This window comes from Oxyura jamaicensis, chromosome 1 (assembly GCF_011077185.1).
Source record: "Oxyura jamaicensis isolate SHBP4307 breed ruddy duck chromosome 1, BPBGC_Ojam_1.0, whole genome shotgun sequence".
In the NCBI taxonomy this organism is placed as follows: domain Eukaryota; kingdom Metazoa; phylum Chordata; class Aves; order Anseriformes; family Anatidae; genus Oxyura; species Oxyura jamaicensis.
In genome coordinates, this window is record NC_048893.1 from 110,508,079 (window position 1) to 110,522,000 (window position 13,922).

The following is a 13,922-nucleotide window of genomic DNA, read 5'->3' on the forward strand; positions in this document are numbered from 1 at the left end:
CAGAGAGTAACAATAACAAAAAAAAATGAACACTTCAACTTAACCATCACACTTTTTGGAAGGAGTGATGTTCTGTTTGTTTGGTTGTTGTTGTTTGTTTTTTAAACAGCAATCACAAAACCTTACTGCTGAAGAGCTACCTAGTTGTTGGGATGTTATTATTCTTCAGTGGAGCTAAAAAGATTTTGGCTCATTTGTATACCTTTTCCCTTCCATCCCCAAGGGCTCTGAGATATTTGTTAGGTGCACAATGTTAAAAATTCAAACTTTAAAGGGCAAAAGAAGAGTCTGGAAACAAATTAAAAAAAAGTGTTTCCAGCTGACCAGACCTTTCCTCTACCCTCAGAGAATACATAAGCTTATATTACTGACTGAAACATACTTGTCTACCTTTAGAAGTCAAAAAAAGGTTAATTAATTTACATTTTTAGTTTCAATTTTGATTGTAAATAGAAGAAATACATTCCAGATACATAGAAGTGTTTTTGTTTTTCCTGTCATTGTTTTTAATCTGAAAGACCAGCAAGGCCAACACCGTGAACCTACCAGCTGTCTAGAAATTATCTGTAGCCAGAACACTGCTAAAGAAAACATGAAACCATTCAGTTCATTCACAGCACTAAGATACTAACAGAACTGAGAAAAGAGTAACAATATCAGCAAAACAGTACCAGCAGAGCTAAATCAGCAGTGGCATTCCAGGGCTATTCAGACTAATCTTTATTATAGTTACTTGTTCAAGCAAGAAATTGAACAGTAGTTTTGGGGTATGCAGTATGCAACAATGATAGAGGCTGGGACTTTCTCATTTGCTACTCTCAGATTTCCAAAGGGGTTGTCTACCTTAACCCTAAAACTTAGGAGGAGACTTCTTTAACGTTTCTTGCGAGTTTTATTTTCTTTCCTCTTCTGACTTTCTACTTCACCATAAATCATATTTTTGTATGGAAGTCTATTTTTATGTTGCCATTATAACCTTTCACCCTGAGTACACTAACAACTCTGCTTTGCCTGTTCTCATCTTCCAAAGTCTGCGCAGTGCACAGCTTTATCACCGTGCAACTTCCAAAAGGATAGCTCTGCTCTTGAAGATGCTTCCTTACTATGCATATCTGCTATCTCCTCTGCCACCCACTATGATCATGCATGACCTACATGTTCATGGCTACATTGGGAAGACAAGGAACTGGAACAACAGTGACATTTTCTATCTTTCTTTAAGCTTCCCAGGGATCAATTGGAAACCATTCTGTATTCAAAGTCCTTGTACATTCACCAAGACATCCATCCATACTTGCCCCTTGAAAGCATCCCAAAGACCACGCAATAAGAACCAGTGAATTTTTTTAGCATACCACAACATTGTGTAGCAATGTGCAAATCGATGCTTTTGCATACGCAGTACCTGAGAAAGGATGGCTTCTCCTCCATTGTCTCCATAAAGCAGATGAACAATAACTACATCTTTATCGGCATTATTTAAATGACTCAATGGCTTCACTTTGCTGTTACATTCCTTCCTTACTTCTTCAAAAATACAGCCACTGATCAAAAGATTTAACTTAACCTCAGTGCTGTCAGTTTTAGAGACAACTAATTCATGAATGGTCTTCTTCAGTTCGTCTATTCTCTTTATTTGTATACCACCAAATGTAAACGAGGAAGAAAACCCTAGAATCTTTCCACCCTTAGATAAAAACTTCATAAATTGTTCTTGGTTCTTGTCAGAAATAGGCTCCTCTGTGGCAATGATCAACAGCAGTGCATTATCAATCCATGGAGCTTTCAGAACTTGTTCCTCATGCAGCTGGTAGATGGTGTAGTTGTCTGCATCGATGCATTCCAGGAGGATTGATTTTACTTGGTCAAATTCCACTTTTGCAGTTTCAGAACCAACATAAATCAACACATTAGGGGGCTTTCCAGCAAGGTTTACTCTCTTCATTCCTGTTGCCAGACAATCACCACCATTCTCTTCCAGTTTGCTATTGCAATGGTCAGAAAGTTCTGGAATGTCTTCCGCAGAGGCAAATCTGACAGATTCAATAGTGCTGTTTTCAAGTTGCAGACATTCATGACAGCTGGAAAGATGCAAGTGATGATGCTCTCCAAAGCCTGTCTCTTTGTCAGATAGTCTGTTGGATTCATCTTCATACTCGTTTTCTTTCTCTAGCTTGGATTTCTCTTCTGCCTCTGGATCACCTTGTCCTACAGACTCAACTACTCCTAACTTTGATTTAGCAGTAGTCCCAAGAGTAGCAGTAGGAGTTGCTTCATTCATCTGTGTACTGTTTCTACTCATCTCATTTACAGATGGTGCCACCTGCGTCAACTCCTTCAGAGTAGATTCCTGTAAATGGACAGCTGGAAGAGTTAAATGATAAGAAAAAGGAGTTATAAAAATTGTATTAATAGATCTATAGCAAATATCACCATGCCAGCAGGATCTAGGTTTAATTTCAGTACAATTATCTAGAATACTAAGAATTCCACTAGTCTGATATACTAAACCCTATCCCTTTGAATATTAAACATTTGCACTCGTAACATGTTATTTACTCTATTATTAATTTCGGTAAAGTCTGACAGAGCATAGTACTTGTCATATACAGGGAACATTTAAATAAACACTAACATTCGTTGGAAGTACACAAATATTTGGACAAAAATAAAACCTGACAGCTACCGTATGTGATCCAGACATGTTCTTAGCAGAAAAGTAGTCTATGGGAGGAAGAGAAGGAGGTTTTCACATAAGCACATCAGCTTGTCAGCTTATATTATTTTGTCCATGACTAAAAAAAGTACAAAATGAAGCAAGGGAAGTACCTTTGGAAAAATACTGGTCTCTTAAGGAGGGTAGGGTGGAAAATTGCTTGCTGTTATTTTGAAATAAACTATTTTGAAATAAGCTATTCAAGTGATGATATTGGGTAAGATGGAAACACTGAGCTATGTCTCTTGCATTGCTGTAGGCAGCAAAATAAAGTTTTGCACAAGTAAGAAAGGGAGGAGAAACATCTGAATTGCTGAACTCCTTCCAATCCGCAGAAAGGGAGACATAACCAGCCACAGAAAGATGTGAGCTAAAAATCCAGGGAAAACATAAATTGGAAGGTTTAAGCTCTCCATTCCCCCCTGAACGGAAATGCAGAGATAAACAATTTCTGGCAAGTACAAATGAGAAAGAAGGGCAATGATGCCTATTGTTATTAAAACTTGTAGAACAAACTGAGAAAGAGGAGAGAAAAATTGTTCTCCATATGGTAAATGATTTCTTTCAACTTCTGAGCCATGGAAATATTTCAAATCAAAGCAAGCAAAACTTGACTGAATCCCTCTCCACTCCCACAAGACCAAATAAACTTACTAAGTTGTTGTTTCTGATTTCTTATATAAATTCAGTGAGAAAGTAGATTAACAAAATAGACCACTGGCATACAACACATCAGATCCAAATTCAATTACTTTCTTCACTTAAGAACACTTGAAATCCTTTGAATCTACACCCCTTTGCCTACTTTGGAGTGAAAATTTGAAATATGAGTTGCATACCCGAGAATTTCACAGCTACCATGATCTTATTCCATCAAGAAACTCCATCAGTCTCTATTGAAGCAGTTTTAGCATGCACATAGTACCTGAAGCAAAATGAACCCGAAAAGTGGCTCTCCATGACTCTCGGGAAGCTATCCCAGCTTCTATCCCCTGCATGCATGCATGAATGTTTTTTCAAAACAGCACCAAGAGGAGACTGAGTTTCATGCCAGGTATATTTGCCAGCATATTCCTCATATTCCTGCCAGCTTGCTCCCTAGCTAGTTGTTCTTGACTTCGCCATTCCCTGGCTTGTGCCAATGCACTATAATCTACAGTTTTTAAAAAAAAAAAAAAAAAAAATTAAAAAAAAAAAAGCTTTTTCTCTCAATTTTGTGGTGAGAGTAAGGGGCTATAGAGGGATTTTTGCAGCCCAAATCATTGTATTATTGTATGTGACCTCATGAACCCACAGTCTGATCAACACAGATGAGAGATGAGAAGGCACAACTGGAGAAGAAACAAGACTATTGTTGAAGGAAAAAAAAAATGGAACTACTTACAGAGAGCCCACCATTTCAGAATACCCTAGAATGTACTGATATGCAGTCTGTATTAGAACCATGCTGGAAACAAACGTTCAACTTTCACAAAGGAAAGAGAGGTGAACCTTGGACTTCCCACACCTCAGACAATTTATTTAATTCTATTTAAGTATAGTATTATAGTATTATATAGTATTTATATTTATATTATATTATTAAGTATAGTATTATAGTATTATAGTATTATAGTATTAATTCTATTTAAGTATAGTATTACAAATGGAACCACTGCTACTACTTGTCCTTGTGTGTGATTTGCCCTAACTTCCTCCCTACCTTAGCTGAAGCTATTAAGCTAATGAGTGCATGATTGCTAATAGCTTTGATAACATTAAAATTACTTCCTAAAAGAAATAAACCATCCACCAAAAATTCAAAAGTCAATCCTCCTTTCCCTGGTTATTTCTTTCCATCTTTTTAGAAAGCATGTAAGCTCTTTTCTCTCAGTGAATGAAGATGCTCAGTTTAGAGCAATTGTTCTCCAACTGTGTTTATCTTTGAAGATACTTTCATTTCAAAACTGAAAAGGGAACATTTGACTAAAACCTTCTGTAATTTTTGCAAATAGATCAATTAATATAACAGGCAAAATTTACAGAAACAGTATTTTCCAACTTCACCATTGTGATGCTTATACTTTCATGCATATTTGCAAAAGGGAAAAATACCATCTTGGGTACTCAAGAATATCATCGTACTAAGGTTAATTATAGGCAGTAGCTTATGAGGCATTACAGGAAAAAAAAAATAATGTTTTTTAGTTCCAATATCTTTGAACTATGTTTCTGTTATTTTTGTTGCTGTATTCATAACACGTTCTGTAGAAAGAAACTCAATCAAAAAGAGGTCTTACTTTTCAACAATCTCTATATTTGACTGTATTCAGTATAAAATATGACAGTACAGGAGTGATGAAATGCCTAAAATGACAACAGGAAGAAAACACTGCACAAAAATAAAAGCATGTTTACTTATGTAGGTATGAAGACGACATGTACAATCCTAAAATAGCTATAAAACAAAGATGTTTTACCATTAAAAACACAATTTACAAACATACTTACAAACAATCTTGTGTGGCACCATTCCATTATCCATTTGAAGCCTGTCTTCCATGAATGCTATTCCAAGGTTACTGAAATTATCTACACTTGCTTCAGCAATTAATTTATAAGGTTCCCCAGGTTTATAGGCCAATGGTGAACAATAGTCCGACCACTTCACAACCTAAGAATAAATCATACACATGTTTTTCAGCTTAAAAATGTTACAGCAAAATATCAGAATACCAACAGTATAATGCTTCTGTGAGATGAACTGCAAGTAAAACTGCCCTTCCTTCCCTAGGGATTCTGCTATTAAAAAGCATCACATCAATAGGCAGAGCTAACAAAGGGACGTTCCCAAACCAAAAAAGCACAACTGGTGATTTTAATTACCAGACATAATTTTGTTATTTTATCAGAAGCATTAAGTAAGCGTAAAAGATTCAAGTTGCTCATATACATCAAAAATTTTGCTCTCCAGAAAGGCGTTACGAAAATTACAATCTTGGGATCAGCTGCTCAGAGAAGGTTTGTGAAACCCAAACTACACAGTTGTAGTGGTTTAGACAACGACTTTCCAGTGTAACTGTAAAGCCATCAGGTCAGCTGCATGCTTTAACATACAGGTCAAACTCAAATTCTGAAATACAAGAGCAAGTAATAGCTTCAAACCAGCTACACCAAAACACAAAGCTGGTGAACACCAGCCCTCAAATTCATGACAGTTGTATCACTCAGGTCCCAGACATAATGACCACTCACTGGTTAAAGCAATAACAATGAATTTCATAGAATCATTAGGGTTGGAGAAGACCTCCAAGATCATCTGGTCCAACCACCCCTCTACTACCAATGTTACCCACTAAACCATGTCCATAAGTACCAGGTCCAACCTTTCCTTAAACACCCCCTGGGACAGTGACTCTACTACCTCCCTTGGGCAACCCATTCCAGTGTCTGACTGCCCTGTCTGAGAAGAAACGTCTCCTAATTTCCAACCTAAACCTCCCCTGGAGTTTCTACTTCTAGGACCTGAAAGGTCATCTGTACGATTCTGTACCAGCCTCAAAGTTACAGGATGTATTTCTGGGCACAGTGGTATCAACCAGTTCTGAAGAAAAACAACATCTGCTTCTGGAAGATACCTATACTAGCCCCTGATAGACTTGTATCACTGCAGTTGGAGCATCAGTCAGACTTCCCCCCACTGTCACTGGGGAAATTTGTGACCAAATCATCCAGAATTACCACCAACTGACTGCCTTGAGTGATGTCCTGAACAACGCTGTCACTTTCCAGATGGAAGAGATTCCCAGCTGTGTAGTCCACAGCTGAAATGGAAGTATCCAGTTGTAGTCATAAGGGGTATTACTCTCAGAGCCTACTGCTAACTGTTAGCAATCTGTGATCGCTGGTAGCTAACGTGTAATGATAGATTTATGATACTGGCTTCCTCCTCTTTTATTAAATTGATTATCTACTCCCATAGCATTGCATTGACGTTCACAGCATAAAGGACTGACCTACAGTCAGTAGTACACTACTGCCCTGTTACTTTCCCTCATGATTCTGAGGATAAGACCAAAACCAAATTCATTGTCACTCTAAAATCTTACCAAGTATATGTAAAACATACACTTTGGCAGCTCTAGTTTCAGTGATAGGTTCTCTATGGAGAAGTCAGAAATGCCTCCCTTCCCCTGTGCTGTGTTTTAAACCCAGCAGGCAGCTAAGTGCCACTCTCTCTCTCTCTCCCCATGTGGGATGGGAGAGAGAATCAGATAGGTAAAAATGTGAGAACTTGTGGGTTGAGATAAAGACAGCTTACTAGGTAAAGCAAAAGCTGAAAAAAAAAAAAAAAAAAAAAGCAAACAGGGAATTCAATTCATTCATTACTTCCCATCAGCACACAGACATTCAGACACCTCCAGAAAAGCGGTGCTCATCACGCCTAATATTTCTTGGGAAGAAAAATGCCATCACTTTGAACATCCCCAGCTTCCTCCTTCTTTCAGCTGTTATTGCTGAGCATGACACCATGTCATAAGGGACATCCCTCTGGCCAGCTTGGGCCAGCTGTCCTGGCTGTGTCCCCCCCAGCTCCTGGTGCACCCCCAGCCTCCTCACTGGCAGGGCAGCATAAGCTGAAAAGTCCTTGACTCTGCATGAGCTCTGCAACAACTAAAACATCAATGTGTTACAACCACTATTGTCATCAAAAATCCAAACCACTGCATCATACAACACTCTAGGTAGAAAATCAACTCTATTCCAATCAAATTCTTGATATCATGTCTGGGGCAACTAGAATAATAATAAAAGTCTTAGGTCAGACCCCAGGGAAGAGGACAGGCTATGAAACATGAAACTTTTAGTCACAACCTGCATGAAGCTCTCTGATATCAGATTTTCTCTAAGACCAGAAGTGCTTCTTCTAATCCACATCACAGACACATGCACATACCACTGTTCTGGACCAGATTTTTTCCAAGAGCTATGCAGCTGCCATGTCTCTTTGCCCAGGAATTCAGCAAGAGGTCAACCATTCTTAGACACTCAAGAGCATCTAACCTTTCTCACCCTTCTCTCTTCTTCTCTTCATGTCCTTCAAGTCTTCTATAACCCTCTCTCTTTTCTTCAGCATACGACTTTGGGCTACCCCTGTGATGGAAGGTAAGAGACTCACACCACTTTTAAGATACCCTTTAGATATCCTTTCTTACCCAGAGAACACGCACAAGTGGCTAACACCTATATCACCTGTAAACCGTGAGGATATATTGAGGCTTTTACCGTTTTTCATGGCACCAAGTAAAACATTAGACAGAATAACAAGTAACAACAAAAAGTAGTTATTGCTGTTGAACGCAAATAAAGTAAATACACAAAAGAACCTCACAAAGTTAGGCTGCTGCCAAGACATATGACCTGGAATCCTGCTCATGCAACAATCCACAATGTACAAAAGTCCTCAGAAAGCATTTTCAAACCTGGCAAGTTTTTCTACTTCTTCATCAAAATTCCGTCAGAATACAAAATGAAAGGCTTGCTCTTATGAGATGAGGATTTCTTTATACTCCTGCTTTCTAGATCCACCCCAGTTTCAGCAGAAACCAGTCACAGATCACCGATTGCTGTACAAATAACAGCCTTTCTCTCTAGAAATTCTTGTAGGCCACAGGAACAATCTGTTCTTTCAATCCCTGTCTATGTTGACAGCTGGCTGCCAGAGGTAGCAGAATTAAAAGCACTTCTAGTGAAGTGACATGTACACAGAATAATAATAAACAAAACAAAACAGCAGTTCTTTCCCTCTTTAGTTTCAGTCTTTTGTCTGGACTATTGCTTTTGAGCTGTATAAATCAAATTCATTAATATTAATGTCTATAGAAGAATGCAAACAATTTTCATTCTAAAGAAAATGCAAACAAAAATCAACAAGATTAAAAAAAGACAACCCACAACTCTACCCAATAACAAACCCCAAGAGAGCTTCAACCCAGATGTTGCTTTTGTAGACCTGTTATGAGAATGAAAAATAAATAAATAAAGATAATTTAAAAAAAAAAAAAAAAAAAAAAAACCACCACCCTCCCTCAGCCTTGAGTTGGCCCAGCACACCACATTGCCTCTGAGACAACTTAGGGAGCACAACAGGCATCCTGTCTAGTTTATCTCCCACAATCAGAACCAACCTGGATGATTCCTCGGACTTAAATCAAAGGCAACAAAACCATCTACAAAATAGCTATTGTGGCTACTTCCTATGTGCTCCAAGGAAATACAAAGCCAGCTGGACCAGGGTCAGAAGGCTTCTGCAGAAAAAGTCTCGGAGCTCTCAACAAGCTTTCAGTGCTTCTAGTCCTCACAGTCCGATCTTCATGGAGATAATGATATGGCCTGATGTAGCACAGAGATAATGATCTGGCCTGATCTGGCACTTTACTTGGACATCATTCCTCTAGAGGGCAAAGACTAACACGTTCCAAAAGCATGCTCTGTTCTCCATTCAGAGGCCTACGTGGAAGGTGAAGGTATTAAAAATTGGATTGCAGGCACATCTGGATTTGTGCCCATTCCAGATCTGTCCTTCTGTTCCTGTACTGAAGTTAGGTAAGTCTATTTACCATCCACTCTGTTCTCAGTGTTCACTCCAGCAGTGAGTGCTTTGGATCATCTCTCAGAACAAGCTGCCTGGTAAATGCATGTTCCTCATCCAGGGGAGCCGATGAGCCACTGCCACTTGCAGATGTGACAGGTTTCCTTTAACAACAAAAAGGGCCTGGCAACATGATGCCAGAAAGGAAGGAAGACAGATGGTCCTGTGGGGTGCTGAGTAGGGACTGTTCAGGAAGACACCTTGTTGACTCCCTCCAGCTGGGGATCCTAGCTTGTAGCATAGCATAAAATTAGAGAGCACTCTGTCTGTCTCGGTGATCAGGCCAGATGTTTTACTGCTGTCTCCCCAGAGATATCCTAGCATGCATGTCTTTTCATATCTTCCCTTTTCAGTACGCAGTACAGTCCATTCTGTTTTTTTCACTAGGGAGAGCGTACAGCATGCAAAAACAGGCTGCCTTAGGAAGGATCTCAGGCAACCTGTACCGCAGTCAACACTTTTGCTTCCCTAAAAATCAAATTTGTCTTTTGCTTTGACTTACAACTTTTCTTCCCATTCAGACCTGCATCCAAACTGAGACACCTGGGCAGCAAAAATTCCTCATCTGAGGAAAAAGTTACTAGAACAACAAAACTTATGGAAGAAATAAGTTGTCTCAAGTTCATAGTAAGCTTTGTTAGGGTCTGGATACTACTATTAATGCGTAATTCATTCAGAGATGCTATATATACACACAGTAAGTCAAATTTTAGAACATCATCTCTTAAATCCATGTCTTTCAGCACAGTAAAGGAACTTTAAGATTTCTAAGCATCTAGGATGTGAACATTTTCTAAGTATGCTTGTCATAAGGATTTCAGTACTAGTCTAATTTATATCTCTGGGTGCCTCAAGAACATTTTGTCAGTATTATTCATTGAAGGTCAAACACCATTTATAAGTTTGCAAACAAGAAGTACTGACATTCCCCCCCTGCATTTCATAGAAAAGAAAGGAACTGATTTGGGCCTTTCTTCTATAGACTCTGACAAAATTATCCAAATGTATAGCACCAAACTTGTATTTATAAATCACAATGGATGGAAGCTTCCAAGAGAGGTTCCCATTTCAATTGCAACATTTTACACTTGGTCTGAGACTTGAAGAACTTTTTGGAAATCATAACATGCTTGCTTTGTGTATTTTTACTTTGGCATTTGCTTCAGCTAGTGTCAGAGACAACATACTGAGATAAATGGACTTATGATCTACTTTAGTATGACAGCTCTTGAGCTGTTTTTTCCTGTTCAACATATATAACCATATATGCTTCACCCAATCATGACAGAATTCTGCACTTTCCGTCCACAGACAGAGAAATGTGCTACAAAAACAAACCACTCAGGAAAATGCTTATGGGTTTATTTGAAGTATAAAATAGAACTAAAGTATTAAGTGATCAAGTTTAATGAATAGCTTATATTTTTATTCCTAAAAACATTATAAACGTATAAAATCTATCTGCCATTGATTTGTGTACTTCAAGCATTTCAGAGTTATGCCTACCAAATGATTTCTCCATACTACTTTCTTCACAAGAAACAAAGAGCACTGCTTACCTCTTTTGAAGAGACAGGTACTTTCTGCAAGTTATCTGTCTGAGCTGAAATGCTTTCTGTCACAAAAGCTATATGTTCTGCTTCCAGTAATTTATCAGGATAAATAAAAGGAGAAATGAGAAGTAGACTCCATCTGTTTAAATCATCAAGGAGCTGAAAGAAACAGGAAAGAAAAATAAGTCTATATGGAACATCTGATTTAATAATTCTTTTCTAAATTATCCCCAGCCCAAATTCAAATCTGACCCTTCAGCTTAACATGAACACTCTCTGTAATGCCATGAGGAAAACAACTTCCCATGAGGACCAAAAGGGGTACAAGGTCTGAATCATTAAGCAGGAACATGTCTAAAGTAAAATAAAAAGTGACAACCCAAGCTTTCAAGCCAATCCGGATTCCAGCTGTCAGCATTGCCGTAGGAGTACACAACTGAGTGGGCCACTGATGTGCCATTGCACCATGACTTTTGTGAGCCGTTTGCCACTGGACTCTGCCATCTGCAGCATCCTTCATTCGACCCAATCCTCTCCTATCCACACTACAATCCACCCTGCCTCCTCCTTCCTTCAGTTTTCTCCCGTGGCTACACAAACCCATGGCCCTGCTGCCTTGGTTCTGGTTCTTGATGGCACAAGAGTGCTGCCAGCTCCTTGGCAGGGGCTGAGAAAGCAGTCTTAACGCATGGCCTGCCTGGGCAGTCCGTCAGGACAGCGCCAGTGCCATTGTCTGGCTAGCACTGCAGGCAGCTTTCATTCTAGTCGGTTAACAGTCCTCCAGGAAACCTTCTGTCCCACAGCCAAATAATATACACTGCCAAAAGAGCAAATCAGCCCATGAGCCACAAATGACCCAAAGAACCATACATTACATGGGTCTAATTTTTAGGATACCTAATTTACCTAACTTACCAAGTTTTAGGATGTCTTTCCTAAAGCCAGTTACATAACAACAGTTATATTTTGTTGACGGGTATAGCCTCCTAAGAACTATGTCAAATTCCTAATCTTAAAAAATGATTTGAAATAAAAGGAAAGGGTACTTTTTACAAGTATTAAATCTTCATGTACTAGCACCTAAGTAATTCATTCAGCATGTAACTCTAAACTTAAAGAAATAAATCATTCAGAGGAAGTTTGCCCTTAAGGTAGTCCATCCACTTAGCAGACATTTGGGCAAGCACTTTTCTTCATTAAATTATAAAAATTGTTCTCTCACTCATCTTCATCAAGAAGCAAATAAAGCTCAATAGCTGGCATCACTATACCAAACAACAGCGTTAATAACCTCAGCAATTCTCAATAAATAATCTGCTCCCATATCATCTTACGTCAAATTTTACACAGATATTGCACTGAACTTTATTCTTCTGCCATATTTTAAAAGCAACAAACATGAAAATAAATAGTTATTTCAGTACCACTATGCTAGAAATAGGTTTTGTATGCCTTCAGTCACTTTATGTAGAAATGTAAGAACGGATTGCCTTTGAACATGCTGCATGTATATACATCGCTCCACATGTAAATGAAAACAGTGCAATATTAAGTCTTGCTTGAAGACCTAAAATTATAGGGGATAGACAGACAGGCTAGACTGCCCAACCGACCTGCTTCACAGAGCATGGAAGCTGCAAGAGCAAACACTGCTACCTTCCACAGGAAAGTGAACTGATCTGATGAAGCTTTATACTACCTTAAGCATCCAATTTGTCTACAGATCAAACAAAAACACTGGACAGGTTACCATTTACGACCGCAGCTATCTTATCTTACGGAAGTTACTGACTGCAGCCCAGAGGCAGTTACGCCTACTTAGAAAGCAAACTAGCTCAGCTAGCTTCCTAGAAGCCGAGAAAGCATGAGAATTAACCTTTTTCTCTTCACAGTGTTTGGGGATGATGCCGCCCCTATCCGTAATGCCATTAGGTCAGAGCCCTTGGGTGTCACACGACCGAGGTGTAAGGTGGCAGGCGTCTCACGCGGGGACTCAGAGTCATATGCGACTGGGAACTTTCAGTGCATATTTTGAAGGGGAGAATACGTTTTGAATAAGAGAAGCTTCAGAGTATATTTTGAAGGGGTGAGTATGTTTTGAATAAGAGCCCTGATTTTATGCCAAACTTCAAGAAAAAAAAAAAACAAAAAAAAACGGATCTCTGCAGGGTTTCCTAACTCCCCAAAGCACAAATAAACTGACAAGCTTGTAAAGTCAGTCTGCATAAATACTGACAGAAAAAAAAAAGAAGTGTTTAGTGTGCGAGGACTGAAGAGAAGCTACTTCAGGAACGAGAAGCAGTTTAAGAGCTTTAAGAAAGCATCAATTAACAAGCGGTTAACTTTTCCTGGGAGTCTGAGATTGCCACTACTTCTCTGACGCGGGATGAAACCCGCTCCTTAGAAAAAGGCGATATTTGATGATTTATTTGTGATTATTTTAGCTTGGGGAGGGCGCTGCCGGCGCGGCCGCTCCCCCCCCCTCTCGCCTTGCCCCGCAGCGCAGCGCCCGGTCCCCGCGCCTCGGTTTACCTGCGCCTCGTCCGTGAAGAAGACTTTGTTCCCCAGCCTGAGGCACACGCGCTCGTCGGGCGGCGCGGCGCGGCGGCAGCAGCGGCAGCAGAAGGTGAAGGAGCAGCGGGAGCGGTGCAGGCGCCGCACGGTGCGCCGGATGAGCGCGGCCGAGCAAGGCCCCCAGCGCGCCCATAGGTAGAGGTAGCACAGCGTGATCAGCATGGCGGGCGCGCGCCCCCCCCCCCGCCGCGGGCGCCCCCCTTCCTCCCGCCTCCAACCGCCCCGCCCCGCCAACGGCCACCAACGGCCGGCAACCGCCGGGCGGGGCCACGCCCCTAGACACGCCCCTAGACACGCCCACCCCCGTTGGCTGCCTCTCCCCCTCCCACCCTTCCCTCCCCCTCTCCGATTGGCTGCCCGCCTGCCGCCTCGCCCCTTTTAAATGGCGGCGCTGGCCTAACGGCCCGCTGGGGGTGGGCTGTAACGGCCGCCCCTCGCGCTTCCTGCT

The 13,922-nt window shown here is 40.4% G+C and overlaps 1 protein-coding gene across 2 annotated transcripts in view; it reads right to left on the reverse strand.

Annotated features, from left to right (window-relative positions):
• The window catches only part of HLCS (holocarboxylase synthetase), a 129,635-nt gene extending 115,980 nt beyond the window's left edge, over nt 1–13,655 (reverse strand). Inside the window, exons 1-4 of one of the 2 annotated variants that reach the window (XM_035315754.1) lie at nt 13,433–13,655; nt 10,907–11,059; nt 5,207–5,369; nt 1,406–2,364 (exon numbers count right to left, since the gene is read on the reverse strand). In XM_035315754.1, coding sequence (XP_035171645.1) covers nt 1,406–2,364; nt 5,207–5,369; nt 10,907–11,059; nt 13,433–13,636 — 1,479 coding nt within the window. In that variant the 5' untranslated portion in view covers nt 13,637–13,655. Of the gene's footprint in view, nt 1–1,405; nt 2,365–5,206; nt 5,370–8,883; nt 9,103–10,906; nt 11,060–13,432 lie in introns of those variants that run through there. The other variant, XM_035315755.1, reaches the window with a different exon arrangement.
• Between the last annotated feature and the right edge of the window lie 267 nt (nt 13,656–13,922).